The sequence below is a fragment of the Agelaius phoeniceus genome, chromosome 26 (assembly GCF_051311805.1).
Source record: "Agelaius phoeniceus isolate bAgePho1 chromosome 26, bAgePho1.hap1, whole genome shotgun sequence".
Taxonomy (NCBI): Eukaryota; Metazoa; Chordata; class Aves; order Passeriformes; family Icteridae; genus Agelaius; species Agelaius phoeniceus.
Genome location: NC_135290.1, coordinates 3,276,108 through 3,302,334, shown reverse-complemented (window position 1 = coordinate 3,302,334; position 26,227 = coordinate 3,276,108). Strand labels below are relative to the sequence as shown.

The window sequence follows — 26,227 nt, the reverse complement described above, 5'->3', positions numbered from 1 at the left end:
CAGTGCCATCCCTCATTACCAGCTCCCAGAAATGGGCAGTGCCATCCCTCATTCCCAGCTCTGGATCAGGGCAGTGCCATCCTCATTCCCAGCTCTGGGATCAGGGCAGTGCCATCCTCATTCCCAGCTCTGGATCAGGGCAGTGCCATCCCTCACTGTGGGCAGTGCCATCCCTCATTCCCAGCTCTGGATCAGGACAGTGCCATCCTCACTACCAGCTCTGGGATCAGGGCAGTGCCATCCCTCATTCCCAGCTCTGGATCAGGGCAGTGCCATCCCTCATTCCCAGCTCTGGGATCAGGGCAGTGCCATCCATCCCTCACTGTGGGCAGTGCCATCCCTCATCACCCACTCCAGACTGATTTCAGTGCCCAGACCATTCCTGGGTTCCCACAGTGATCCAAGGAGGATCCCAGCCCTGCTGGGATTGCCCAGCCTGGGGACCAGAAGCTGAGGGTGACCCAAGAGTGGCTGCCAGCACCTGAAGGGGACAGGAAGGATGGACAGGGGGGAATGGGGTTCAACTGCCACAGGGCAAGGCTGGATGGGATATTGGGAGGAAATTCCTCCCTGAGAGGGTGGGGAGGGCTGGGATGGGTTTCCAGAGAAGCTGAGGCTGCCCCTGGATCCCTGGAAGTGTCCCAGGGCTTGGAGCCACCTGGGACAGAGGCAGGGCTGGGACTGGATGGGCTTTAAGGTCCCTTCCAGCCCAAACCATGCCAGCCAGGGTATTTGCACTTCCACAAGTGGCAGAGCCAGATGTGCTTATCCAGCAGGGACAATGACACCAGGCAGGAGGGACAATGACACTGTGCTTTAATATTTTAATTTAATATTTTCAACTTGAAGGCCACCCAAAAGAGAAGGCAAATGTTGTCAGCCACAAGCATCCTGAGAAGCAGGGATGGAAAAAGCCCTTCAGAAATACCAATATTGGGGGAAAAGGGTGTTCCTGATGGAGGGTAAATGCAGATTATTTATCAGAATGTTGATGCTAACAGTATTTTGCACTCCTACAAGGGCAGAGCCAGCTGTGCCAGATGTCCAGCAGGGACAATGACACTGAGGCCACTCCTGGTGGCTCCCTGGGCCAGGGCACACCCTGGGGACCCAGCACACGCCCAGGACTCTGGGCTGTTATTGGGACAGAGGAATGACACAGCTGGGACTGCCAGGATTGCCCTGGGATCACACCACAGCCCCAGGCTGGGCATGCAGGAAGCTCCAGCCCATGGAAAGCTCCCAGTGTGCACCAAGACATCAATAATGGATAAAATTCAATGGGATTTCAATGGCATTTGATGGTTTCTGGTTATTCAAACAATCGTGTCCCAAAAGAGACGAGGTCAAGAGGAGGGTGGGAGGACATCAAGGTCTCGTTCCCTTTGGGAACAATTATAAATCTGGAGTTTTTGCAAAGATAATACAAGAGTTCAACCACAATGTGCTTTAATATTCCAATTTAATATTTTCAACTTGAAGGCCACCCAAAAGAGAAGGCAAATGTTGAGCACCCTGAGAAGCAGGGATGGAAAAAAGCCCTTCAGAAACAACAATATTGGGGGAAAAAGTGTTCCTGATGGAGGGTAAATGCAGATTATTTATCAGAACATTGATGCTAAAGGTATTTTGCACTCCTACAAGGGCAGAGCCCTGTGCTCAGCCAGGAGGGACAATGACACTGTGCTTAAATATTTCAATTTAATATTTTCAACTTGAAGGCCATCCAAAAGAGAAGGCAAATGTTGAGAATCCTGAGGAGCAGGGATGGAAAAAGCCCTTCAGAAACACCAATACTGGGGGGAAAGGGTGTTCCTGATGGAGGGTAAATGCAGATTATTTATCAGAAAACATTGATGCTAAAGGTATTTTGCACTCCCACAAGTGGCAAAGCCCTGTGCTCAACCAGGAGGACAATGACACTGGCCAGGAGGGCCAATGACACTGTACTTTAATATTTTAATTTAACATTTTCAACTTGAAGGCCACCCAAAAGAGAAGGCAAATGTTGAGAATCCTGAGGAGCAGGGATGGAAAAAGCCCTTTAGAAACACCAATATTGGGGGAAAAGGTGTTTCTGATGCAGGATAAATGCAGATTATTTATCAGAATGTTGACAGCAGCACTCAGCTAAATGAGGATGAACATTCCCTCCTGTGCTCATGCACTTCCCAGGGATACTCATGGACCCAGGGAGTTAAGGGGTTAAGATCCAAGGGCTTCAAGGCACTTCTGATCTTCCCAAGAGACAAATCTGACAGTGCTGTGCTGGGGAAAAGCTCTGCAGAAGAGCCCAGTGCAGTTGAACACTGTCAGGAATCCCAAATTCTGCATTTCAGAGCACTCCCACCCTCCCTGCCTACAGACAAGGTTCCCCCTGAGCCCAAAGCCATTTATTGGTGTCCAAGGGTTTATTCAGCACCATGTCCATGCACCACAACACCAGGAAAGGCTGGGAAATGAGAGAACCTGGGGGAAATTCTTACTTTCAAATTCCTGTCATAGGAGAAAATAAAACTTCAAATTCTGTGGGTGGCTCACTGTGGAAGTTGTCTCTGTTTCCATTAGAATTCCCTGCTCCATGGGAATCCCAGACTGTTCATGATCACCTCATCCTTTTAGCAGGGCTTTGGGAGGTTTAATCAGGGAGATTTGGGATAAATTCTCCACTTCTGCTCCTCCCTCTCCAGCCTGCCCACACCAACAGGGATTGCCCCTGGCCAGATCCTCACCCCTGGGCCTTCCCCAGCACAGAGATCCCAGCTCTGAGCAGCTCCAGAGCCTTTCCCAGTGTTCCCCCAGCTCCTCCTGCACTTGTCCAAGACCCTGAGTGGATGATTCAGCAGAATCAGGCTGCAAAAAGGATTTTTTCCACAGCAGGCGCTCCTTGCTTGTGGATTTTGATCATTTCAGAACTGGATCCAGCTCCCCATGGACCAGGAAGAGCAGCAGGCACCATGACCCCAGCTGAGAACTCCCCTGCAGGATGGGATTCTCCCTCTCCAAGGAACACTAAAATACCCCAAACCCCACAAACAAGCAGTGACTGAGCTGCAGCAGAAGGTTGATCAGCACTAATTGAATGATTTTCCCCAATTCTGCATTAACAGGCCCAAAGGCACCGTGCTGGGACATTTATTTTTCCACCCAAACAGGATTCCTGGTGAGCCCTTTTACATCTTTTTATTCTTCAGAGTCCACAGTGGAGAAAATAATCCATAAAATTAACTTCATCACCAAACACTGATCACAGATGAAGGCAGACTGAGCTTCCCAAACAGGAATTAAATCTGGAATTGCAGCAGATTAAATTGTCTCACTGCAAAGGGACTCCCCCATGTGCTTGATTTTGTCTGAACAGCTCAGCTCTGCACAATTTGGGTAAAAACCACTCACTTTGAGCAATTTGCAGGTTTCAACCTCTTAATCCACTCAGGGGTTTCTAGGACTCCTCACTTTCCCACTGCTGCTCTAATTAGATTAGGGTCAAGACTCTCCTGAAATCCCTGCCTGCTGCAGGCTCTGAGGTGAGCCAGCTTAGACCTTGGGCCTTCTAAAATTATCAACACCAGTTTGTGCCAGCAAAACACCCCCCACCATCCCAGTTCAATCCCAGTTCATTCCCAGTTCAGCCCTGCTCCCCCCCCCCACCATCCCAGTTCAATCCCAGTTCATTCCCAGTTCAGCCCTGCTCCCACCCCCACCATCCCAGTTCAATCCCAGTTCATTCCCAGTTCAGCCCTGCTCCCACCCCCATCATCCCAGTTCAATCCCAGTTCATTCCCAGTTCAGCCCTGCTCCCCCCCCACCATCCCAGTTCATTCCCAGTTCATTCCCAGTTCAGCCCTGCTCCCCCCCCACCATCCCAGTTCAATCCCAGTTCATTCCCAGTTCAGCCCTGCTCCCCCCCCATCATCCCAGTTCAATCCCAGTTCATTCCCAGTTCAGCCCTGCTCCCCCCCCATCATCCCAGTTCAATCCCAGTTCATTCCCAGTTCAGCCCTGCTCCCCCCCCCACCATCCCAGTTCATTCCCAGTTCAGCCCTGCTCCCCCCCCCATCATCCCAGTTCAATCCCAGTTCATTCCCAGTTCAGCCCTGCTCCCCCCCCCACCATCCCAGTTCAATCCCAGTTCATTCCCAGTTCAGCCCTGCTCCCCCCCCCCCACCATCCCAGTTCAATCCCAGTTCATTCCCAGTTCAGCCCTGCTCCCCCCTCCACCATCCCAGTTCAATCCCAGTTCATTCCCAGTTCAGCCCTGCTCCCACTCCCACCATCCCAGTTCAATCCCAGTTCATTCCCAGTTCAGCCCTGCTCCCCCCCCCACCATCCCAGTTCAATCCCAGTTCATTCCCAGTTCATTCCTGCTCCCACTCCCACCATCCCAGTTCAATCCCAGTTCATTCCCAGTTCAGCCCTGCTCCCACTCCTACCATCCCAGTTCAATCCCAGTTCATTCCCAGTTCAGCCCTGCTCCCCCCCCCCCACCATCCCAGTTCAATCCCAGTTCAATCCCAGTTCAGCCCTGCTCCCACCCCCACCATCCCAGTTCAATCCCAGTTCAGCCCTGCTCCCCCCCCACCATCCCAGTTCATTCCCAGTTCATTCCTGCTCCCACCCCCACCATCCCAGTTCAATCCCAGTTCATTCCCAGTTCAGCCCTGCTCCCATGGGCTGGGCAGGGGCACAGACACCACAGAGCTCTGCTGCCAGCCCAGGGCTGCCCATGGGCACAAGTGCAGCTCCCCAGGGATCAATGAGAACGTGGGCATGGCAGTGCCAGGCCTGGGCACGGGCTGGGCAGGGCAGAGCAGGGAGGCAAAGCTGCTTAGGGCAGGGGAGAGCTGCAAGGTGCCTGCCCTGCCTGTGAGCCAGCAGGAAGAGCTGAATTCCTGCAGGCTGATCCTGCTGGGCCAAGCTGGAGCTGGGCAGCACTGGCAGTGCCAGCTCCTCCAGGAGGGCAGCACAGACACCTCTGCCAGGGAAATCCAGCCTGGGGTGGCTGCCACCTCTCAAACAACAGGAGGAATGCATGGAAAAAGGGACAGGATGGACACAACCAAGCCATGGATTCACCTCTGGGAGTCACTGCCCAGGGAATTCTGCTTTTTGCTGCTTTGGCTCATTGCTGTGTGTGTGTCAAGGTACAGCCACTCCAGAGCTGTCACCTCCTGGCTCTCAGCTGGCAGGGGACAGAGCTGGAGCAGGGGCCACAGTGCCAGGACATGGATTGGTCACCACCTGCTGGGGCTGCCCCTGCATCCCTGGCAGTGCCCAAGGCCAGGCTGGACAGGGCTGGGAGCAGCCTGGTGCTGTTGTTCTATTTCTAGAGTCCCATGCTGCTGTTATCAGATTTGTAAAGTCCATACCTCTTTGGAGTGTTCTTATGGCTGCAGATCTTCACTGCCTCCTTCTGCTGCATGCTGTTCTCTCTCAGCTCAGGGCTCCTCCAAGGCTCTCCCTGACTGGCTATCCTGCCCCCTTTTATCCCAGTTCTCTTCAATGGTCACAGCTGCAGCCCAATTAAGGACAAGCAGGAGCTCTGGGGCAAAGCCTCTACACAGATATTCAAATACATTTCCTCTACTATAGCCTGGGACAGTGGGAGGTGTCCCTGCCCATGGAAGGTGCAACCACACAATCCCTAAGGTCCCTTCCAACCCAAACCATCCCGGGATTCTGTGAGCTGCCCACCTTGTCTTGCTCTCTGGGCAGGCAGGACAATGTCTCCATTGCAGGTGGCACACAACACGATGTCACTGCTGCCCCCAGACACAGGACAGGGCCATCAGCAGCACCACCCTCCTGGCCCATCCCTGCATTTTTAGGGATAACAAAAGCTGCTGTTCTCCTCTTTCACATCCTCCTCCTCTTTATTTTGCCTAAGTGCAGCTTTCACTCCACACACAGGGGACCCCGAGGCCGTCTGAGAGTGGCCAGAGCAGGGACAGGACTTCACAGAGCAGTGCCCAAACACACCAGCCTTTGTCCTGCACACAGTGACACCCATTTACAGGAGATTCCTGCAGAAAACCCATCCAAGCTCCTCTTTCAAAGGCTGCACTGTCAATGCACAGTAATTAATTTTCACAGTATGCTAACAGTGAATTCCAGCTCTCCAAACCATTACTTATGAGCTTTAAACATTTATCAACTCCTGGTTTCCCCTCAGTTCCAGCAGATCTTGAACAATTCCCTGCTTTCCAGCAGGTTGGGATGAGCAGGGACAGCAGGACACAACAGGCACAGACATTTCCACAAGGCAGCAGTGGGGGAACTCAGCCACACTGGGGCTTGTCCTGATGCAATTCCCTGCCCCATGCAGGACCTTCCCTCCTTCCTGCCACAAATCCTTCTCCAGTTGTCCAGCAGTGTTCATGGAATCAGGGAATGGCTTGGGAGGGACCTTAAAGCCCATCCAGTGCCACCCTTGCCATGGCAGGGACACTTCTCACTGTCCCAGCTTGCTCTAAACCCTGTCCAGCCTGGCCTTGGACTCTTCCAGGGATGGGGCAGTGTGGCAGTGGGGTTTTGAAGTTTATTTGTTTAAGAAATTGTTTAAAATGTTCTAATGGTTTGTTCCTATTCACCCCTGTTGAGTTTTCCTAAGAGGGCAGCCCCAGCCCCAGCAGGTGGTGACCAATCCATGTCCTGGCACTGCTGCTCCTGCTCAGAGGTGACAGCCCTGGATGTGGCTGCACCTTCACACACTGAGCCACGAGCCAAACCTCAGCTCCTGGCTCCACTCAGGATCATTCCACCCCCATCTGTCAGAAACTCCACCCCAGCTCCAAGAGAAGTTCTGCTCCTGGGAGCTCCATGGCCTCACATTTCTCCTTCCCCTAAAATCCATGCAAAATCCCATTTACATTCCACCACCCAACCTTTTTCTCCTTACCCTATTCCCCACCTCCCAGTGCCACACACAGACTCCCTGCCTCACCCATCAGGGCTCTTCACAACCTGTCCCCAACCTACCCCTGTCTTGTCACCTCAGCACAGGGAAAAACCCCAGGTTTGCTGTATCTGCTCCCATCAGAAAAAGAAAATAATCTCAGAAAATCCAGAAACACAATTTTTTGCCACTCTTTTGCTGCTCCACATCCCAGCCATGGTTCAGGACAAGCACAGCAGCTGCCACCTGCAAATCCCTGTGCAAACTCCTCCTGTGGAGGGTTAGGGTTAGGGTTAGGGGACTCCATCAAGTGCCCCTCATTCCCAGGTTCTGCTTTCACACAGGGATCTCCACACCCATGGACAATCATTTCCCAGGCCCCAATCCCAAATATCCACCCTGGCAGCAGGGAGGGCTCCAGCAGCCACACACTGAGCTCTGGGGTGAGGAAAAATGGAATAAAAGAAATGGGGTCAGGTGAGAAATGCCCATGGGATCGGGTGGGAAATGCCCGTGGGGTCGGGTGGGAAATGCCCATGGGGTCGGGTGGGAAATGCCCATGGGATCAGTGAGAAATGCCCACGGGATCAGTGAGAAATGCCCATGGGGTCAGGTGGGAAATGCCCATGGGGTCAGGTGGGAAATGCCCATGGGGTCAGGTGGGAAATGCCCGTGGGATTGGGTGGGAAATGCCCATGGGATCGGGTGGGAAATTCCAATGGGGTCAGGTGGGAAATGCCCACGGGATCAGGTGGGAAATGCCCATGGGATCGGGTGGGAAAAGCCCATGGGGTCAGGTGGGAAATGCCCATGGGGTCAGGTGGGAAATGCCCATGGGATCGGGTGGGAAATGCCCATGGGGTCGGGTGGGAAATGCCCATGGGATCGGGTGGGAAATGCCCATGGGATCAGGTGGGAAATGCCCATGGGATCAGTGAGAAATGCCCATGGGGTCGGGTGGGAAATGCCCATGGGGTCGGGTGGGAAATGCCCATGGGATCAGTGGGAAATGCCCACGGGATCAAGTGGGAAATTCCAATGGGATCAAGTGGGAAATGCCCATGGGATCAGTGAGAAATGCCCATGGGATCGGGTGGGAAATGCCCGTGGGATCGGGTGGGAAATGCCCATGGGATCAGGTGGGAAAAGCCCATGGGGTCGGGTGGGAAATGCCCATGGGATCAGGTGGGAAATGCCCATGGGGTCAGGTGGGAAATGCCCATGGGATCAAGTGGGAAATGCCCATGGGGTCGGGTGGAAATGCCCATGGGGTCGGGTGGAAATGCCCATGGGGTCGGGTGGGAAATGCCCATGGGGTCGGGTGGGAAATGCCCATGGGATCGGGTGGGAAATGCCCATGGGATCAGGTGGGAAAAGCCCATGGGGTCGGGTGGGAAATGCCCACGGGATCAGGTGGGAAAAGCCCATGGGGTCGGGTGGGAAATGCCCATGGGATCAGTGAGAAATGCCCACGGGATCAGTGGGAAATGCCCATGGGATCAGTGAGAAATGCCCATGGGGTCAGGTGGGAAATGCCCATGGGATCAGTGAGAAATGCCCATGGGGTCAGTGGGAAATGCCCGTGGGATCAGGTGGGAAATGCCCATGGGATCGGGTGGGAAATGCCCATGGGATCGGGTGGGAAATGCCCATGGGATCGGGTGGGAAATGCCCGTGGGATGGGGTGGGAAATGCCCACGGGATCAGTGGGAAATGCCCATGGGATCAGTGGGAAATGCCCATGGGATCAGTGGGAAATGCCCATGGGATCAGTGGGAAATGCCCTTCCAGGGCAGGCATGCACTGAAAATTGAGCACAGCCATCCCTTGTCCCTGCTCCTTCATCCCATCAGTGAGGCAGCAGCACCTCCCTGGGTCACGCTCCCCTCCCCAGCCTTCACTGTCACTGAGTGTTGACAGAACCAGTTTCTTGCAGTGTAAGAAATGTTGTTGCTGTTAATAATTCAAGCTTCTCCTGCCTCTGCTTTCCCCATTTCCAGCCCAACAACTGAGCTCAAAGCACTGAAACTCAGCTCTACTCCCAGAGCCCAAAGTGAGGGACAATCACCCCCACACTCCCCTCCTGCTTCCCACAGGGCAGAATCATCCACAGAGACCTTAAAGGACTTTCAAACCCTAAAAACCCACCAAGTCTGACCTGTTTGGTGTTTGCCAACAGGGCAGAATCATCCAGAGAGACCTTAAAGGACTTTCAAACCCTAAAAATCCACCAAGTGTGATCTGTTTGGTGTTTCCAACAGGGCAGAATCACCCACAGAGATCTTAAAGATTTTCAAACCCTAAAAACCCACCAAGTCTGATCTGTTTGGTGTTTGCAACAGGGCAGAATCATCCACAGAGATCTTAAAGTATTAAAGGATTTTCAAACCCTAAAAACCCACCAAGTCTGACCTGTTTGGTGTTTGCCAACAGGACAGAATTATCCAGAGACCTTAAAGGATTTTCAAACCCTAAAAACCCACCAAGTCTGATCTGTTTGGTGTTTGCCACAGGGCAGAATCATCCAGAGACCTTAAAGGACTTTCAAACCCTAAAAATCCACCAAGTCTGACCTGTTTGGTGTTTGCCAACAGGGCAGAATCATCCAGAGAGACCTTAAAGGATTTTCAAACCCTAAAAATTCACCAAGTCTGATCTGTTTGGTGTTTCCAACAGGGCAGAATCACCCACAGAGACCTTAAAGATTTTCAAACCCTAAAAACCCACCAAGTCTGATCTGTTTGGTGTTTGTCAACAGGGCAGAATTATCCAGAGAGACCTTAAAGGGTTTTCAAACCCTAAAAATCCACCAAGTGTGATCTGTTTGGTGTTTGCCACAGGGCAGAATCATCCAGAGACCTTAAAGGACTTTCAAACCCTAAAAATCCACCAAGTCTGATCTGTTTGGTGTTTGCCAACAGGACAGAATTATCCACAGAGACCTTAAAGGATTTTCAAACCCTAAAAACCCACCAAGTCTGATCTCTTTGGTGTTTCCAACAGGACCATCCTGCCAGGAGCTGAACATCTGGCTCCTGTTGACAAGGGCCAGGGCAAAGTGCACTTGAGTGGAACTGGAGCAGAGGGATTCACTTCTGCTTTCAGCTCAGCCCCTCAGAGAAGCAGAATCCTGTTCTCCACATCAGCCCATCCCCAGCAGGAGCATTAATGAGAGCATCCCCACTCCTCCACTCACCAAACAGACAACCAAGCAAATCAAGCCAGCATTTCAAACCCCAAAACTGAATTTTCTCAGCAATGGGGGAAAACTTTTGGAATTTCCTGGATCTTTTCCCACTTTCCCAAAACCCCTTCCCCATTTTTCCTGCCTCTCCCAACCCTTTCCCTCCATCATTCCCCACCTTTTCCCATCCTCTCCCACCTTCCCTAAATCCTTTCCCACATTCCCTGGATCTTTTCCCACTTTCCCAAAACCCTTTCCCCTTTTTTCCTGCCTCTCCCAACCCTTTCCCTCCATCATTCCAACATTTTCCCATCCTCTACCACTTTCCCTAAATCCTTTCCCACTTTCCCTGGATCTTTTCCCACTTTCCCAAAACCCCTTCCCCATTTTTCCTGCCTCTCCCAACCCTTTCCCTCCATCATTCCCCACCTTTTCCCATCCTCTCCCACCTTCCCTAAATCCTTTCCCACATTCCCTGGATCTTTTCCCACTTTCCCTAAATCCTTTCCCACTTTCCCTAAATCCTTTGCCACTTTCCCTAAATCCTTTCCCACATCCTCTCCCACCTTCCTTAAATTTCCTCCTGCTTTCCCTCCATCCTCCAGGATTTACCCCCCATCCTTTCCCACATTCCCTGGATCCTTTCCCACCTTTTCCCCAAATCCTTTCCCTCCATCCTCCAGATTTTTCCATCCATCCTTTCCCACCTTCCCTGGATCTTTTCACCCTCCTCCTCCCCCATTCCCCAGGGGTTTCATTTGGGAATTTTCCCTCCCAGCAGGACAAGAGAAGGACACAGCATTCCCAGATTTAGCACAAACTGCTGGCACAGACCTTTGACCTGCCTCTGTTTGGTTCTGGCTCTGTGAGTGACCTGATCCAAGCTCATGATTTGGGAGCAGAGCAGCAAAATCCTGGATGTAAAGAACAACCCCGAGGTGTGCAGGGAGCACTCACCGAAGCAGCAGCTCTTTGGGCAGTTTTTTGTTGATTGCAGCTTCATCGTTGTTTGAGAACATCTGCAAGCACAAAAAAAAAAAAAAAAGGCACAATTTAGCCCCAAATCAAGGCAACAAACCCTGATTTACCTCAGGTTGGTGAATGAGGTTGTTTCCAGATATCTGGATCAGGAAATTCCTAACAGATAAAACTTTGTGCTGCAGCTTTCCAGTCTCTGCACCACAGCTGGGTGGATTATATCAAAATGTTTTAAACATGGTGCAAGGATGCTCTGTAAATTGAGAGATGAAATAGAAACTGAGATTTGCAGCTGTTCCAGGGAAGTAAATGATAATCAGGATGTGCTTGTGAGCTGGCACTGACTGGAGAGGCTCCCTCACCACTTTGGGGGATGCAAACACCAAAACTGGGAGGTTCCACAGACCAAACATCTGGCCAAGGGGCTGGAGGGGAGAGAAAGGAGGCTCCAGAAACCCAAATATTCACCAAACAGAGCTGGAAGGTGCAGCAGGCTTGGTTTCTGTGATGGAAAAGGTGCCCCAGAACGTTCTGCCAGCCCTCAGGAGCTCTGGGACAAACAGGAATGATTTTCAAACCACCAAGAATGGATTAAAGGGAGTTGAAGAGGGGAAAATGCTGGGAAAGCTCTGTGCTCTGCCAGGCAATGAGGCCAGAGCTGGTTCTGGGATCCCTCCAAATCCAGGGACAGCACCTGGTGCACCAAGGAGTCCCAAGGGAAAGAGACAGCAAAGCCTCACAAGAAGAATCTAAATAAAAATTATTCTAAGATTTAGCATTGTCTTGCCATGGGGAAAATCCAGCACCTCCCAAATATCCTGGATCCAAGGATGAGCATGGATCCAATCCCATCACACCCCAAATATCCTGTACCTAAGAAAGGATCCATCACACCCCAAATACCCTGTCCCTGACCATGGATCCAACCCCATCACACCCCAAATATCCTGTACCTAAGAAAGGATCCATCACTTCCCAAATATCCTGTACCTGAGCATGGATCCATCACTTCCCAAATATCCTGTACCTGAGCATGGATCCATCATTTCCCAAATATCCTGTACCTGAGCATGAATCCAAACCTATCACACCCCAAATATCCTGTACCTAAGAAAGGATCCATCACACCTAAAATATCCTGTCCCTGACCATGGATCCAATCCCAGCACACCCCAAATATCCTGTACCTAAGAAAGGATCCATCACACCCCAAATATCCTGTACCTGAGCATGGATCCATCACATCCCAAATATTCTGTCCCTGACCATGGATCCATCACACCCCAAATATCCTGTCCCTGAGCATGGATCCATCACTTCCCAAATATTCTGTTCCTGAGCATGGATCCTATCCCATCACATCCCAAATATCCTGTACCTGAGCATGGATCCTATCCCATCATATCCCAAATATCCTGTCCCTGACCATGGATCCATCACACCCCAAATATTCTGTCCCTGACCATGGATCCAATCCCATCACATCCCAAATATTCTGTTCCTGAGCACGAATCCAAACCTATCACACCTAAAATATCCTGTCCCTGACCATGGATCCAACCCCATCACACCCCAAATATTCTGTACCTGAGCATGGATCCAATCCCATCACATCCCAAATATCCTGTCCCTGAGCATGGATCCAATCCCACCACAACTTAACATGAAATCCAGTGTAAAAATCCAATCTACTGCCACTAAATGGCCCTTTAAATGCTCCATTTGGTGATGGAAAGCTGGGCATTGAGGAACACCAAACCCCAGGATTTCAGAGTCACAGGCTGTGCTCCCAAATCCCAGTTTTCTTCTGAATTATCCCAAGACACCTGAAGTGGGAACTCTCCACCTTCCATCCCAAAATGCCACCCACCACAAGTGCTGCTCCTCTCCCAGACCCTTTGATCACTCCCCACCAGGAATATCCCAAGTGCTGAGCAGAAACCAGCCTGGCAGCTCTCAGCCCAATCTGCTGCTCATTAAACGGAGCTTTTGCCATTCCCAGCTCCCAGGACTCTCCCCTCCCATCTCCAGGTGACTCTGGAGCCACAGTGGGTGGGGACAGACATTGCCAAGGCTGGGAGAGCAGCACCTGCACATGTGGGACAGGAGCAGCTAATTAAATTGATGAGTTGATTGATTAGGAGATGGAGGAAATCATGGAGGAGGAATGCAGAGGAATTATTTACGGGAAAAAGAGATGTGGCTCCTTTCCCCCCCAGTTACAGACCCAAAGCCTTTCCCAGCACTGCCCAGACCTTGAATCAGGACTCTCCTCCCTAAAAAAAAGGATCAGAGAAATTAAAGGAGCAATCAGAGAGCAGGAACAGACTTCCAAAAAAGAACCAGAATAGAACAAGGGCAGGGAGGGTTAAAACAGAGATTCCAGAAGCAGCCAGGAACCTCCTCTGCCTATCAAACCCCTCAGCAGGAAAATCTCACCTCAGTCCCAGCACAAATGCCATCCCCAGGCTGCTTTCTGCAGGAGTTTCCCTTTGACCAGCACTAATCCAAAGGAATGTTTGTTTTTTGTCTTACTAAAAATAGTCCTTGGACTTAAACCCTGACGGGGCCCGGGCGAGATGGGCTCCAGGGCAGAACCTCAGCTCTGGAATTGCCCCTCCCTGGAACCCTGGATGCATCTCCAGACCCATTTTCTCCAGCCTTCCTTCAAAGCCTGAGGCTCAGATGGCAGAGGCTGGGTGAAAAACAGCAGAAAACAGAGGCAGGAATTGGGATTTTGCTAAGTCATGGCAGCACGTACAGCTAAATATACCACGGACATGGGGACCTTCTGGCAAGTCCATACAAAAATAAAGCTCTGAAAAAATGTCAGTGGCTATTCTAGACTTCCAGGCTTTCAAAATGCTTCAAGAGATACAAACTAAAAGCCTCAAGTTTGCTTCTCCTAACATCTCTTTGGTGTTGTCCAAAAGAAGAAATTATCCTGGACAGGACACAGAAAACCCACATTTTTATTGTATGTAAATTTTCAATTCTGTAGCAAACACAGAAGGAGCGCAACTGTGCTGCTGTGTGAAGCCACAGGGGATTTTGGGAAGAAATTCCTCCCTGTGAGGGTGGGGAGAGGCTGGAATGGAGTTCCCAGAGCAGCTGGGGCTGCCCCTGGATGTGTCCAAGGCCAGGCTGGATGGGGTTTGGAGCCCCCTGGGACAGTGGGAGGTGTCCCTGCCATGGCTGGCGTGGGATTTAAGGTCCAACCCAAACCAGGCTGAAATTCTATGGAACTGAGGGAGTTTATGAAAACAAATGGGCAAAAGTTGTGGGAAATGGTAAAGGTAAGAAGAATTCCAGAAAGCTGCAAAAGCAGGACTGAGAAAGAACAGAAAAATCAGCAGCAGCTGCCAAGCCTGAAAGCAGAAAAAGTTACAATGGTACAGCAAGCAAGGACATGAAACTCTGTGGAATTGAGGAAGTTTATGAAAATAGATGGGCAAAAGTGACCAAAAGGCAAAGCTCCCACAGCCTCACACTCAGCACAAGGTGCAATGTTCATTTCATTTAAAAACTCCTCCTGGTGCCCACTCTGAACCCAAACGCCTGAAAGCACAAAATTCAAAGCTCAATGGAGAAAAAGGGATGAAGATAATTCAGAGCTTTAGGGAATTAGTGGCTGCAGGGTTACAGGAGGCACCTGGGTCAGTTGTGACAGCAAGAGACAGAATTATCCCCCTTGATGTTCACTCCAGGGGAAAAGAACCAGATCTGGCACCTCTGGAGAGCCTGGGAAGCACCAACACAGCACCAAGGGACTACAGAGAGGGGAAGGACACCAAGGTGACACCCAGGGGGAAGGACACCAAGGTGACACCCAGGGGAAAGGACAAGGTGACACCCATTTCTGTACCAAACCCACCAAGAGACACCCACAGGAGTGGGCAGGAAATAAAAGCAAAAAGCATTCCCAGAAACACAAGCAATAAAATGCTGCACGTCTCTGTGCTAAGAAACAATGCAGAATTTAAAGCCATCATCTATTAAATATTAGTAAATAGTTTGATTTTAAACTGCTCCAAAACTTGTTTATTTTTGGGACAGGAACTGTGTGAGATGACAAACTTGTGGGTAATGGTGTGCATGAAACTGCAGCTGCTGTGAGGCCTGGAGCTCCCTGCCCTCATGGGCCCCCTCTAACTCAGGATATTCCAGGGTTCTGGGAGCCCTGATCCACCAGGAAATGCTGGCCAGAGCCTCCACAACTGCACATAACCACAGGAAATTAAGCAATTCAAACCAAGGCAGAAAACAGGCTGCAATTATTAATTATTAGAGAGCAAATCATGTGCTCTGGAAATAGGTTTTAGGTTGGGAAAGGTGGGGGATCGACCACTGATGGCAGAAATTAAGGATTATATCCATAGCTTGAATATTTTGGAGTTTACAGCCCACCCAGTCTGTATCAAGACACTTTGGAGATGAAGTTTCCAAGCTCCAAAAGTCTTTTGTGTTCTGAAAGCTCTGTGTGAATTTTTGCAGTTTTAAACTTGGACTCGGAGATGCACTGGGAGGTTTCTCCAGCTGTAAGGCTGCTGGCTCCCAGCCCAAATTCCAGGATTTCTGGTAGAATTTGTACCAATTTTATCTGTCATGGTCCACATGGAGATGAACAATCCCAGTACAGTCACTGACACAAGACAAGAGTCACAGCAAACCTCACCCACAACTCCAATCCAGTAAAAACAGCTGAGCACGAACCACAAAACAACAGCAAAAATGTGGAATTCACTTTAGAAAAGCTCAGTGAAGCTTTGAAACAACTTCTCCCAAACATGCTCAATATGTACTGACACCTTGCCTCCAGTTCTGCTCATCTGGGGCAAAAAAATTCCAGCGCTGTGACAAAACTCAACAGAGACAGGAGAGACATCAGTTCCCTTCCCAGGACAAGATTTTGAGAAGCAGCAGCTGGAGCAGGGCTGAGCTGCCTTCCTGAAGGCAGAGAAAATATTCCACTGCAGAGATAAGTCACAGTGAAGTGACAGAGAAATCCAAGGGCTCCTCAGAGGACGCCATCCAAAGAATGAAGTTGTTTACATGCACGACCCAGGGAATTTTCCCTCCAGCCTGTACTTACACAGGGAATTTTATTTAAAAACCCATCCAGTTTCATCTGCATGAAGTCTCCAAGGACATGGCTGGCTGCTGGATGAGGCCAGGCTGCCAGAATGGCTGCAGGGATGCTCTGGATCAGGATGGGAATGTGGGCGCTGCCCTCCTGCCCCAGCCACGCTCGCCCCTCTGGCTCCCAACCAGAGCTGTGCCCAGGCAAAATCCTGACTAAGCAGGACAAACAGAAATAGAGCCCAGCCCAAAAGGCTTATTACAGGCTTAATATTCCTAAAAATAGCTGGATAGGCAGGGGGCTGGATGGGCACTGTCACATCGCTGCTTGGTTGGGAAAGTTTCAATTCCTGCTGGGATGGAGGAGCTACCTGAGCCCAGCCTGCATTTGGGATGCTTTAAATAAAGAGCATTTTTTGAGGTTTTTTGAAGCAGCAATGATCCAGACCTCAATCAAACCCTACAGGAATGGAGGCCAGGATGAAGCTCTTCCTGCTGCACACCCCTCAGGGAAATCCCTCAGTGCTGCATGGACCAAGTTGTGCTGCTGCCTCCAGAAAGGAAAACTCCACAGGCACAGGTGAGATACCAAAACCCCAACCCAAAACATGCTGGGATTCTGTAAAAGCACCTGGCCAGGGCCAACACTGTCACACAACCCATTCACACAACTCCTGGCAGAGGGAGCAGGAAGAAGTGAATCCTATTTGGGGCAAAAACAGCAATAAAAACTGGGGAGAGCGGTGCTGGCTCTGGGATCACACAGGCTGAGGCCAAAAGGCATTTTCCTGGTGGCCTAGGCCAAGCCCCAACTGATTTTTACTTCCAAATCTCCTCAGATCCCTCTTCCCTCTCCTCAGGCCACAGCAGCAGCACAGTGGGGGCGTGAACCACAACTCCCATTTCAGCTCCCACTGAAAGGGTTCCCCTCCAGAATCTGCTGCAGGTACATTCAGCCTCTTTCTGTTCATTGTCCTCCTGCCCCAGTCCTTGCTGCCAGCCAATTCTCCCCAAACCAGCCCTGACCCCTCGCTGTGCTCAGCTGGAACCTCAAGCCCAATCCCAGCCCCGAGTTACCCGAGGGTCAGCGGCGGCATCCGAGCGGCCCTGGCAGGACCTGGAGCAGCCTGGGCACAGCTCAGGGAGCAGCAGCAGCAGCAGCTCTCAATTAATCAGCTTGAATTCAGCTTTAATTCCTCAGCAGCTGAATGAGAAAACCCCTCCCTGGCATCAGGCACCAAGCCCATCCCTGCTGCCAGGCTTGCTCCAAGCTCAGCTCCTCACAGGTGACACCTGAGGTGGCCCAGAACAGATTTCTGATGGAAAATGAAAATGGTGCTGCTCTGTCACAAACACCTGCCAAGGTTTGAAATGCACAGCCCTGCCCATAAGAACAACATCCAGACCCAAAAAGGAAGAGTATAAATAAGACAAAGACTTCCTGGCTTTCTCAGGACAGCTTGTTGCAGTCCCTGGCCATTGAACACCCACTACCTGCATTTATTTTTATCTTTTTAGAAGCTGAGTTTAGCAGGGCAACAATTTACTACAAATACACTTAGGATGGATTAAAAATAAAAAAAAAATCAAAGCCAAAACCTGAGACATGATTCAGTATTTTCAGCCTAAACCAAAGACTCACCCAGCTCTCTGAGGCTCATCACAATTCAAATGAGCTGCTTTGATAAATTATAGTTCTGCCCCTCCCCAACACCTGCAATTTTGTTATTATTACTGGTAATATTGTCATTATTACTATGATTATTATTGGTAATAAGGTGTTTTTTTTTTCACTGCTGGCTTTGTATCCAGCTATTATGTAAGAAGATGCTGGAATCATTGGCATAAATATTGGGAAATAAAGCCAAATGATGGTGTCTTAAATAAAAAAATCCACCAGAGCTGAGGTGTGAAGGGCACTAGGGGGGGAATTGTCCCAAAGGAGAACTGTGGGATCAGGCAGGGCTGCCCAAACCCCAATGAGGGGGTGCTGGCTCCTCCTCAGGGCCGTGCAGATCCAGGTTCCAGCCCGGATCAGGGAGGATAAAACCCTCCCAGGGCTGACTTTCCCAATGTGTGACTCAAAGGAAGCTCCCAGCCAGCGAAAACAGTAATTACTGCAGTGTCCCAGGCCCCAGTTAATGATGGTGTCCCAAAGAAATGGGATGTGCCAGCCCTGAGTGCCTTTTCCTGCACAGCCCCTGTCCCCAGGGCCACCTGGGATGCCCAAAATGTCCCTTGTGGGAGCTGCTCCAAGCAGCAGCTCCCAGTGGAGTCACCCTGGGCTGTTCACCCCAGAACCAGGCAGGAAATCCCTCACTGGGGTCAGACACGAAATCATGGGGATGGTTTGGGTTGGGGGAGCCTTAAAGGTCCCCCAGTGCCACCCCTGCCATGGCAGGGCCACCTCCCACTGTCCCAGGGCCTGTCCAGCCCCGGCACTGCCAGGGGTGCAGGGGCAGCCACAGCAGCTCTGGGAATCTGTGCCAGGGTCTCACCACCCCCACAGGAGGAATTTCTGCCCAGTGTCCAAATCTCTCCTTTTTCCATTCAAAACCCTCTCCTTTTTCCATTTAAAACCCTCTCCTTTTTCCCTTTAAAACCCTCTCCTTTTTCCCTTTAAAACCCTCTCCTTTTTCCCTTTAAAACCCTCTCCTTTTTCCATTTAAAACCCTCTCCTTTTTCCATTTAAAACCCTCTCCTTTTTCCATTTAAAACCCTCTCCTTTTTCCCTTTAAAACCCTCTCCTTTTCCCCTTTAAAACCCTCTCCTTTTTCCCTTTAAAACCCTCTCCTTTTTCCCTTTAAAACCCTCTCCTTTTTCCATTTAAAACCCTCTCCTTTTTCCATTTCAAACCCTCTCCTTTTTCCATTTCAAACCCTCTCCTCTTCCCATTTAAAACCCTCTCCTTTTCCCATTTAAAACCCTCTCCTTTTTCCATTTAAAACCCTCTCCTTTTCCCATTTAAAACCCTCTCCTTTTCCCATTTAAAACCCTCTCCTTTTTCCATTTAAAACCCTCTCCTTTTTCCTTACCATGGAAAAACTCCCGTGTCCCTGGTGGGGGTGGAACTGGATGGGCTTTAAGGCCCTTCCAACCCAAAATGTGCTGGGATTCTGTACAATTTGCCAGGGCCAACACTCCCATTGTCACCCAGCCCCTGCCAGAGGGAGAAGGAAGTGAATCCTATTTGGGGCAAAAATAGCAATAAAAATAAAAACAATATTGGGAGACACCAGGTCTGGGTCACCCAACTCATTCACACAACTCCTGGCAGCGGAAGAAGGAAGAATTGAATCCTATTTGGGGCAAAAATAGCAATAAAAATAAAAACAATATTGGGAGACATCAGAGCTGCCTCTCAGGTCTGGGTCACCCCACTCATTCACACAACTCCTGGCAGAGGGAGAAGGAAGAATTGAATCCTATTTGGGGCAAAAATAGCAATAAAAATAAAAATAAAAATAAAAATAAAAATAAAAATAAAAATAAAAATAAAAATAAAAATAAAAACAATACTGGGACACCAGAGCTGTCTCTCAGGTCTGGGTCATCCAGCTCATTCACACAACTCCTGGCTGAAGGAGAAGGAAGAATTGAATCCTATTTGGGGCAAAAATAGGAATACAAATTTGGGAGAGCAGCGCTGTCTCTGGGCTCACACAGGCTGAGGTTCAAAACCATTTTCCTGCTGGACCCCCCCAGTCTCCCTGGGCCAAACCCCTTTTGCAGAAGCCATTTTTGCTCCAAATCTCCCCAAATCCTTCTTCCCTCTACTCAAGGCACAGCAGCAGCACGTGAGGGTGTGAAACACAACTTGTGGTTGACATCTCTTCCCATCTCATCCTTTCAACCACCACTTTGAACCAAATAAATGAACAGTTTGGTATTTATTATTCACCTGCCCTGGTTTAAAGAGTGTTACGTGTGATGTGGCACGACACCGAAATTCAAAATAAAAGAGGGTGGAGGAGTGAACAGGAATATGGAAAATCCATCAGCTTGGACACTCCCCCCCCCCCTCCCAAATCTTTATTTTTTTACAGTTTTTCTCATTATCTATGAGCCACATTGTTAGATAGCATCAAGAAATAAACCTGTTCCAGCTGTGCAACCTCAGGTGTTCCCTGGGTTATGTCACCACCAGTTTCTCTTCCCATATAAAATCAGATTCCATGGTGTTACATCAGTTTTTGCAAGGAGAGTCAGGGCAAAGTTTTCCCTGCTCCCTGCCCTGTTTGTGTCCCTCTGTTTGCACAACCTCCATTCCTTGGAACAGCAAAGGCCCAGACAGGAGCACAAGGAGCAACCCAGGAAAGGGAGCAGGGAAAACCCCAAAAGGATCAGCCCTGAAGAGCCAAAACCCCCTGAAATTACAGCAACAGCATTCCAGAGGCAGAAATGCAGCAGATTCCAAAATGGGATTAGGGTCAGTGAGATTATTCAATTTCTGAACACAGACAGGATTAATTATTAGAAGGCAGCTCAATTTTGGAGCATTTGAAGTTTCCCAATTTGCATCCAGCTTAGCTCATTTCACATTTTTCCAGTCAAACAAGACCTGGGGACTCCAGGAGTCCCGAAAGGTCAGGATTCCCTCACACTGAGGGCTGAATCCAGCACAGAAATGCCATTTCTCAGGCTGAAGGTGCTCCCCAAGGCTCAGCACAGACTCTCATTCCTCAGAGACATCCCTGGAGGTGCCAAAATTTCATTTGTACCAGGACAAACTGCCCCCATGGACAGGCCAGGAGCAGCTCCTGCCCACTGCAGGCTCTGCAGACTCCCAGAGGAAGCTGGAGAGGATGGAGCTTTTTGTGTGCTGCTGCTTCTGAGGATGTAGAGGAGACCACACAGATGGTTCACAGTCAGAGGAAGGACAAAAAAATAAATCTGGAATTATTTAATCTCGACAAGAAAACCCAGGACAGCTCCAGGTGACATCCCAGGGCATGGGAAGATGGAGAAGAGAACTTGGGCCTTGGTGGATGAGTCCTCCCAAGCACCAGGAGATGCCTCCTCTCCTCTCTGCTGTTATTTGGCAGGAAGCTGAGAAATCCCAAAAAAAACCCATGGATTGGGATCTGCTGGGGCATGTTCCACACGAAACCAACACCAGAGAGAATTAGGAGTCAATCTGGGTAATGTTTTCCCTTTTTGTTTGCTTTGCTGCAGTAAGTGGTGATTTTCTCTGTGGTGGCCACACCTCCTGTAAAGGGACTAATCCCAATATGCTCCATGGCATTCCCAGGAAAAAGAGAATTCCACTCTTCCTGGAAGCAGAAACCCACATGCAAATCCAATGTAAGGAGCTCTGCCCGTATTTTCTTCCTCCAGCAAGGAATTATTATTATTATTATTATTATTATTATTATTATTATTATTATTATTATTATTATTATCCCCCCTCACGAGTGGATTTGTGAATTACCCAACAACAATGGCTCAGGAATCTGTTTACGTGGCTCCACAAAAGACAATAAATGAGTGCAAACCCAACCCAGCCTCCCCCTCTGCAGCTCACCCGTTATTTCAAGCCTGGAACAGACACAATGCATTAGTCACAGCCCCAGATCTGCTTCTTTTTACCCCAAAATAACGTTCCAGACTCAAAGCCCTACTTGCCCTTGCTCAGCCAGGCTGCCCCTGCAGTAGCCACAGGTGAGGAGGAGGAAGAGGAGGAGGAAGAGGAGATTTAAACAGCCACTGCCTTCATGACCTGACAATATTCCACAGCTCTGAGGAGCAGCTCCCAGTGTCCAGACATTGCTGCCCGATTTTCCCCCTGTCCCATGAAATGTGAACTCCCCACAACCATCACAAACCGGTTTCTAGGAAGCACAGAGGAATTTCCACCCGTTCTGCCCCTCTGGAAAAGAAATCTAAGTGTGAACACACGTTTTGGAAACTCTTCTGACCAACATAAGCTCAGTGGAAAATGACAAATTTGAAGGAAAACAGCCCTAAAGCTTTCTAGGTTATCCAGGTGAGTGGGACAGAGGTAATCCATGCTGGGGAAATAAAGGATTCCTTCAGATTTATAATCATGGAGTGGTTTGGGATGGATCAAACCCATCCAGTGCCACCCCTGCCATGGCAGGGACACCTCCCACTGTCCCAGATTGTCCCTCTCCAACCTGGCCTTGGACACTTCCAGGGATGGGGCAGCCACAGAACACAGCAAGCACAACAGCCAAGGAACAGGATGATGTGTAAAGGCACTTCTTGGAGGCCAAAATAATCCTTTCTCTAACACACCAACTCTTCCTGTATAAATATAGGTTTAAAAAATTAATTTTAGGCCTCAAAGGCTCCTGGAGCATTTTGCTCCTTTTCCAACTTGTCTGTTTTTTGTTTTTTGTTTTTTTTTTTACTATGAGAAGAAAATAACATTCCAGAAGAAAAAAAAAATCCCCACCCAAAACAGGCCAAACAAAGCCTTTCCCCACTCTTTTTCCCCAGTGAATTGGGGTCATCGTGTCCTGGTGCAACCCTGATGAAAACCCTCCCAAAACTGGAATCAACTCCAGCACTGCAAGGCCGAGGAAGCAAAGGATGTTGATGTTCTATCTACAAGACATTTCCCCTCAAAATCTGCCACCAACCTGCTTTTACTCTGTATCCAGCCACTCTGCAGCAGTGCAAAATAATAATAATAATAATAATAATAATAATAATAATAATAATAATAATAATAATAATAATAATAATAATAATAATAATAATAATAATAATAATAATTTTTAAAAAAGCTCTCAGGGGGTAAAAAAAAAAAAAAAAAAGAAAAAATCTGTGCAGGCAAGAAGAGCCCAGAAGAGTAAATACAATAAGCCTGGATAATGCAGGGCTCACGTGCAGGCTCCTCTCTGGAGCTCCCAGGGTGATCCCAGCGCTTTCAGTGCCACAGAAACAATTTCAGTATTACAACACTTAAACCACCTGAGCCCACCCCAACTCCCAGCTCTCACACGGATCCGATGGAGGAAGAAAACAATCCCAGGTGCAGGGTGGGACCACCAGCGTGTGCTGCCCCTTCCTCACCCCCAGGGCTGAGGAATTGCCCCAGGGCCTCTCCAGGTCACCGCTCCCCAGCATCGCCATCCCACCCCTCTGCTACAGCCCCGTTTTTACCATTCCAGGCTCTTTTTTGTCCCCTAGAAGGGCCGGGCAGTCCGGAGAAGCAGCGAGCAGGGATTTCCATCCTCCACAGCCTCTGGCAGCGATGGGAAGTAAATCCCGCCGCTGCCCTTCCTCCCTACCCCCTCCTCCTCCTCCTCCTCCTCCCACGGGAAGACAGCTGGGACAACAATGCGGCTGGAATCGCCCTGGCTCCACGCTCCGCTTTGTGCCACGGCCTTTGAATAGATCTCATTGTTTACCCTCCTCTCCTTCCGTCCTCTCCATCCCCCACCTCCCCGTAAGCAAATTTTTTTTCCCCCCCTCAGCTAAAAATAAAAAAAAGCGGCGCTGGGGGCTCCTTTTATCCCCCCCAGCCCCGCTCCCCAAAGGTTCTTGTGGTGTTTTCCAGGCGCGTTTTCCCCACATCTCCTGCTCCAGCATCAACTTGGCTGGCAGCGCTCGCACCCGCAGCAACACGTTGGGAGCAGCTGTGAGCCCCCCCACAAAACCCCCCCCGGGACCCCCAAAATGGGGTGGGGGAGAAGTTTCACATCGGCAACACCCCCAACACCCCCCCCAAACTCGCACCGTCTCGATTCTCCCCAGCCCCAGGGAATGAGATGGGGGAACCCCCTCCCCAAAAGGGATGGAGGGGGAAGAGGTTTCACACTGAGCACCCCAAATCCGGGAGTCCAGGCCTGAGCCTCCCCCCTCACCCAATACCCACAGACGCCTCATTCACACTGAGCCCCCCACGGGACCCCCCAAAAACAGGGCAGGGAGGAGTTTAAAACCAGCCCCCAAAACCCGGGGGGCACAGCCCTGAGCATCTCCTTGTCCCCAAAGTCACCCCCAGCCCCATTTACAGACCCCCCCTGTGGGAGTTCACATCCACCAATAGAATAACCCCCAAAAATGGGGGGGTGCAGGGGGGAAATGTCACAGCAACGACCCCCCAAACCCGGGGGACACAGCGCTGAGCCCCCCATCCCTGCCCCATTCACAGGGAGTTTATATCCCTCAACAGAACATCCCCCCCAAAAATGGGGGGTGGAAGGGAGAAATTTCACAAAAACGAACCCCAAACCTGGGGGGCACAGCTCTGAGCCCCTCATCTCGACCCCCCCCATTCAAAGAACCCCAGGAGGGGTTCACATCAATCAACAGAACATCCCCCCGAAAATGGGGGGTGCAGGGGAGGAAATGTCACAGCAACGGCCCCCCAAACCTGGGGGACACAACTCTGAGCCCCCCATCCCAGCTCCATTCACAGGGAGTTTATATCTGTCAACAGAACATCCCCCCAAAAATGGGGGAGTGGGAGAAATATTACACCAAAGGCAACCCAAACCCGGGGGGGGCACAGCTCTGAGCCCCTCATCCTGAGCCCCCCATCCCAGCGCCATTCACAGGGAGTTTATATCCCTCAACAGAACATCCCCCCGAAAATGGAGGGTGGAAGGGACAAATGTCACACCAAAGGCACCCCAAACCCGGGGGGCACAGCTCTCGACCACCCCCCATCCCAGCCCCATTGACACAGCCCCCCCAGGCCCGCGCTGTCCGGGCCGGGGCCGGGGAGGGTCCCCAGGGCCCTCGGGGGGGGTCGCCCACAGCGCGGCCCGGTCCCCCCCGCTCCTCCTCCGCCGGGCCAGGCCGGGCCTCCCCCCGCGGGACCGGCCGGGGCCTCACCTCAAAGCGGCTCTTAGTGACCCCGTTCATCTCCCTGCGCATGGCGGGGCCGGCGCGGGGGCGGCGCGGGGCCCGGGGGGTTCGGGGGTGCCGGAGCCGCGGCCTCCGCCCGGCGCCGCCGCCGCGTCCGCTCCGGCCTCAACTTCGACCCAAAACAAAAACACTGCGCACCTGCCAGCAACGGGAGCGCTGATTGGACAGCGCCGCGGGGAGGGGGGAGGACGGGGAGAGGGAGGGGAGGACGGGGAGAGGGGAGAGGGAAGGGAGAGAGGAGAGAGGGGCGCACAGCGGGGAATGAGGGCTTTGGGAGAGGAGAGGGGAAGCGGGAGAAAAGGGGGGTGCGGAAAAGAAGGGGAGGGAGGGAGGGAGAGGGTCGCATAGCGAGGTGGAGAATGAGGGCTTTGGGAAAGGAGAGGGGAACAGGGAGTGCCCTCGGGGAGAAAAGGGGGGTGCGGAAAGAGGAGGACGAGAGGGAGAGGGAAGGGAGGGAGAGGGGAGCACAGCGGGGAATGGGGGCTTTGGGAGAGGACAGGGGAAGCGGGAGAAAAGGGGGTGCGGAAAAGAGGGGGACGGAAGCGGGGCTGGAGAGGGGAGGGGGTCCCGGAGCCGGGGGGAAAGGACCGGGGAGAGGGGAGGGAGGAGAGAGGGAGAGGGGCGCACAGCGAGGTGGGGAATGGAGCGAGGGGAGAGGACGGGGGAACCCCGGGGAGAAAAGAGGGGTGCGGAAAAGAGAGGGAGGGGAGGGGAGGGGGTCCCGGAGCCGGGGGCTGCCCTGAGGATGCGGGTCCGGGATTGTCCCGGGGAGGGGGAAAGGATGGGGAGGGGGACACACACACGACCGGGGGGGACACACACACACAACCGGGGACACACACACACGACCGGGGGGACACACACACGACCGGGGACACACGCACACACGACCGGGGACACACACACACGACCGGGGGACACACACACGACCGGGGGGGACACACACACGAGCGAGGCTCCCCCCCACCTACCCCGCAGGCCGCCGCCCCCATCGCGCCGCCGCGGGCTCCTCCCGCCCCCTGCCCCCGGTGCCGGTGCCGCGGGACCCCCCCGGCCCGCAGGCGGCTCCCCCCGGTGTCCGGGGGGCTGCGGGGATCGGGGGTCCCGGGAGAGGGGGGGGGGTGGGGGGCGTCCCCCGCCCCTCCGGTCCCTTCCGGGAGCAGCGAGTTCAACCAATCAGCGCGCGGCGCGGGGGTGACGTCACGGTGACGTCATTCTCGCGGGAAAATCAAGCATGGCGGGGATGG

The 26,227-nt window shown here is 51.5% G+C and overlaps 1 protein-coding gene across 4 annotated transcripts in view; it reads right to left on the bottom strand.

Moving 5' to 3' along the window:
- Positions 1-26,111, bottom strand: part of FBXL20 (F-box and leucine rich repeat protein 20) — a 43,044-nt gene extending 16,933 nt beyond the window's left edge. For 2 of the 4 annotated variants that reach the window (XR_008535597.2, XM_054649788.2), the window contains exons 1-2: positions 24,948-25,144; positions 11,037-11,098 (exon numbers count right to left, since the gene is read on the bottom strand). Coding sequence is in view for 3 of the 4 variants with exons in the window: in XM_054649788.2 (XP_054505763.2) it covers positions 11,037-11,098; positions 24,948-24,989 (104 nt within the window). In the remaining variant the exon portion in view is untranslated. Of the gene's footprint in view, positions 1-11,036; positions 11,099-24,947; positions 25,150-25,951 lie in introns of those variants that run through there. The other 2 variants (XM_077190744.1, XM_054649789.2) reach the window with 2 other exon arrangements.
- Between the last annotated feature and the right edge of the window lie 116 nt (positions 26,112-26,227).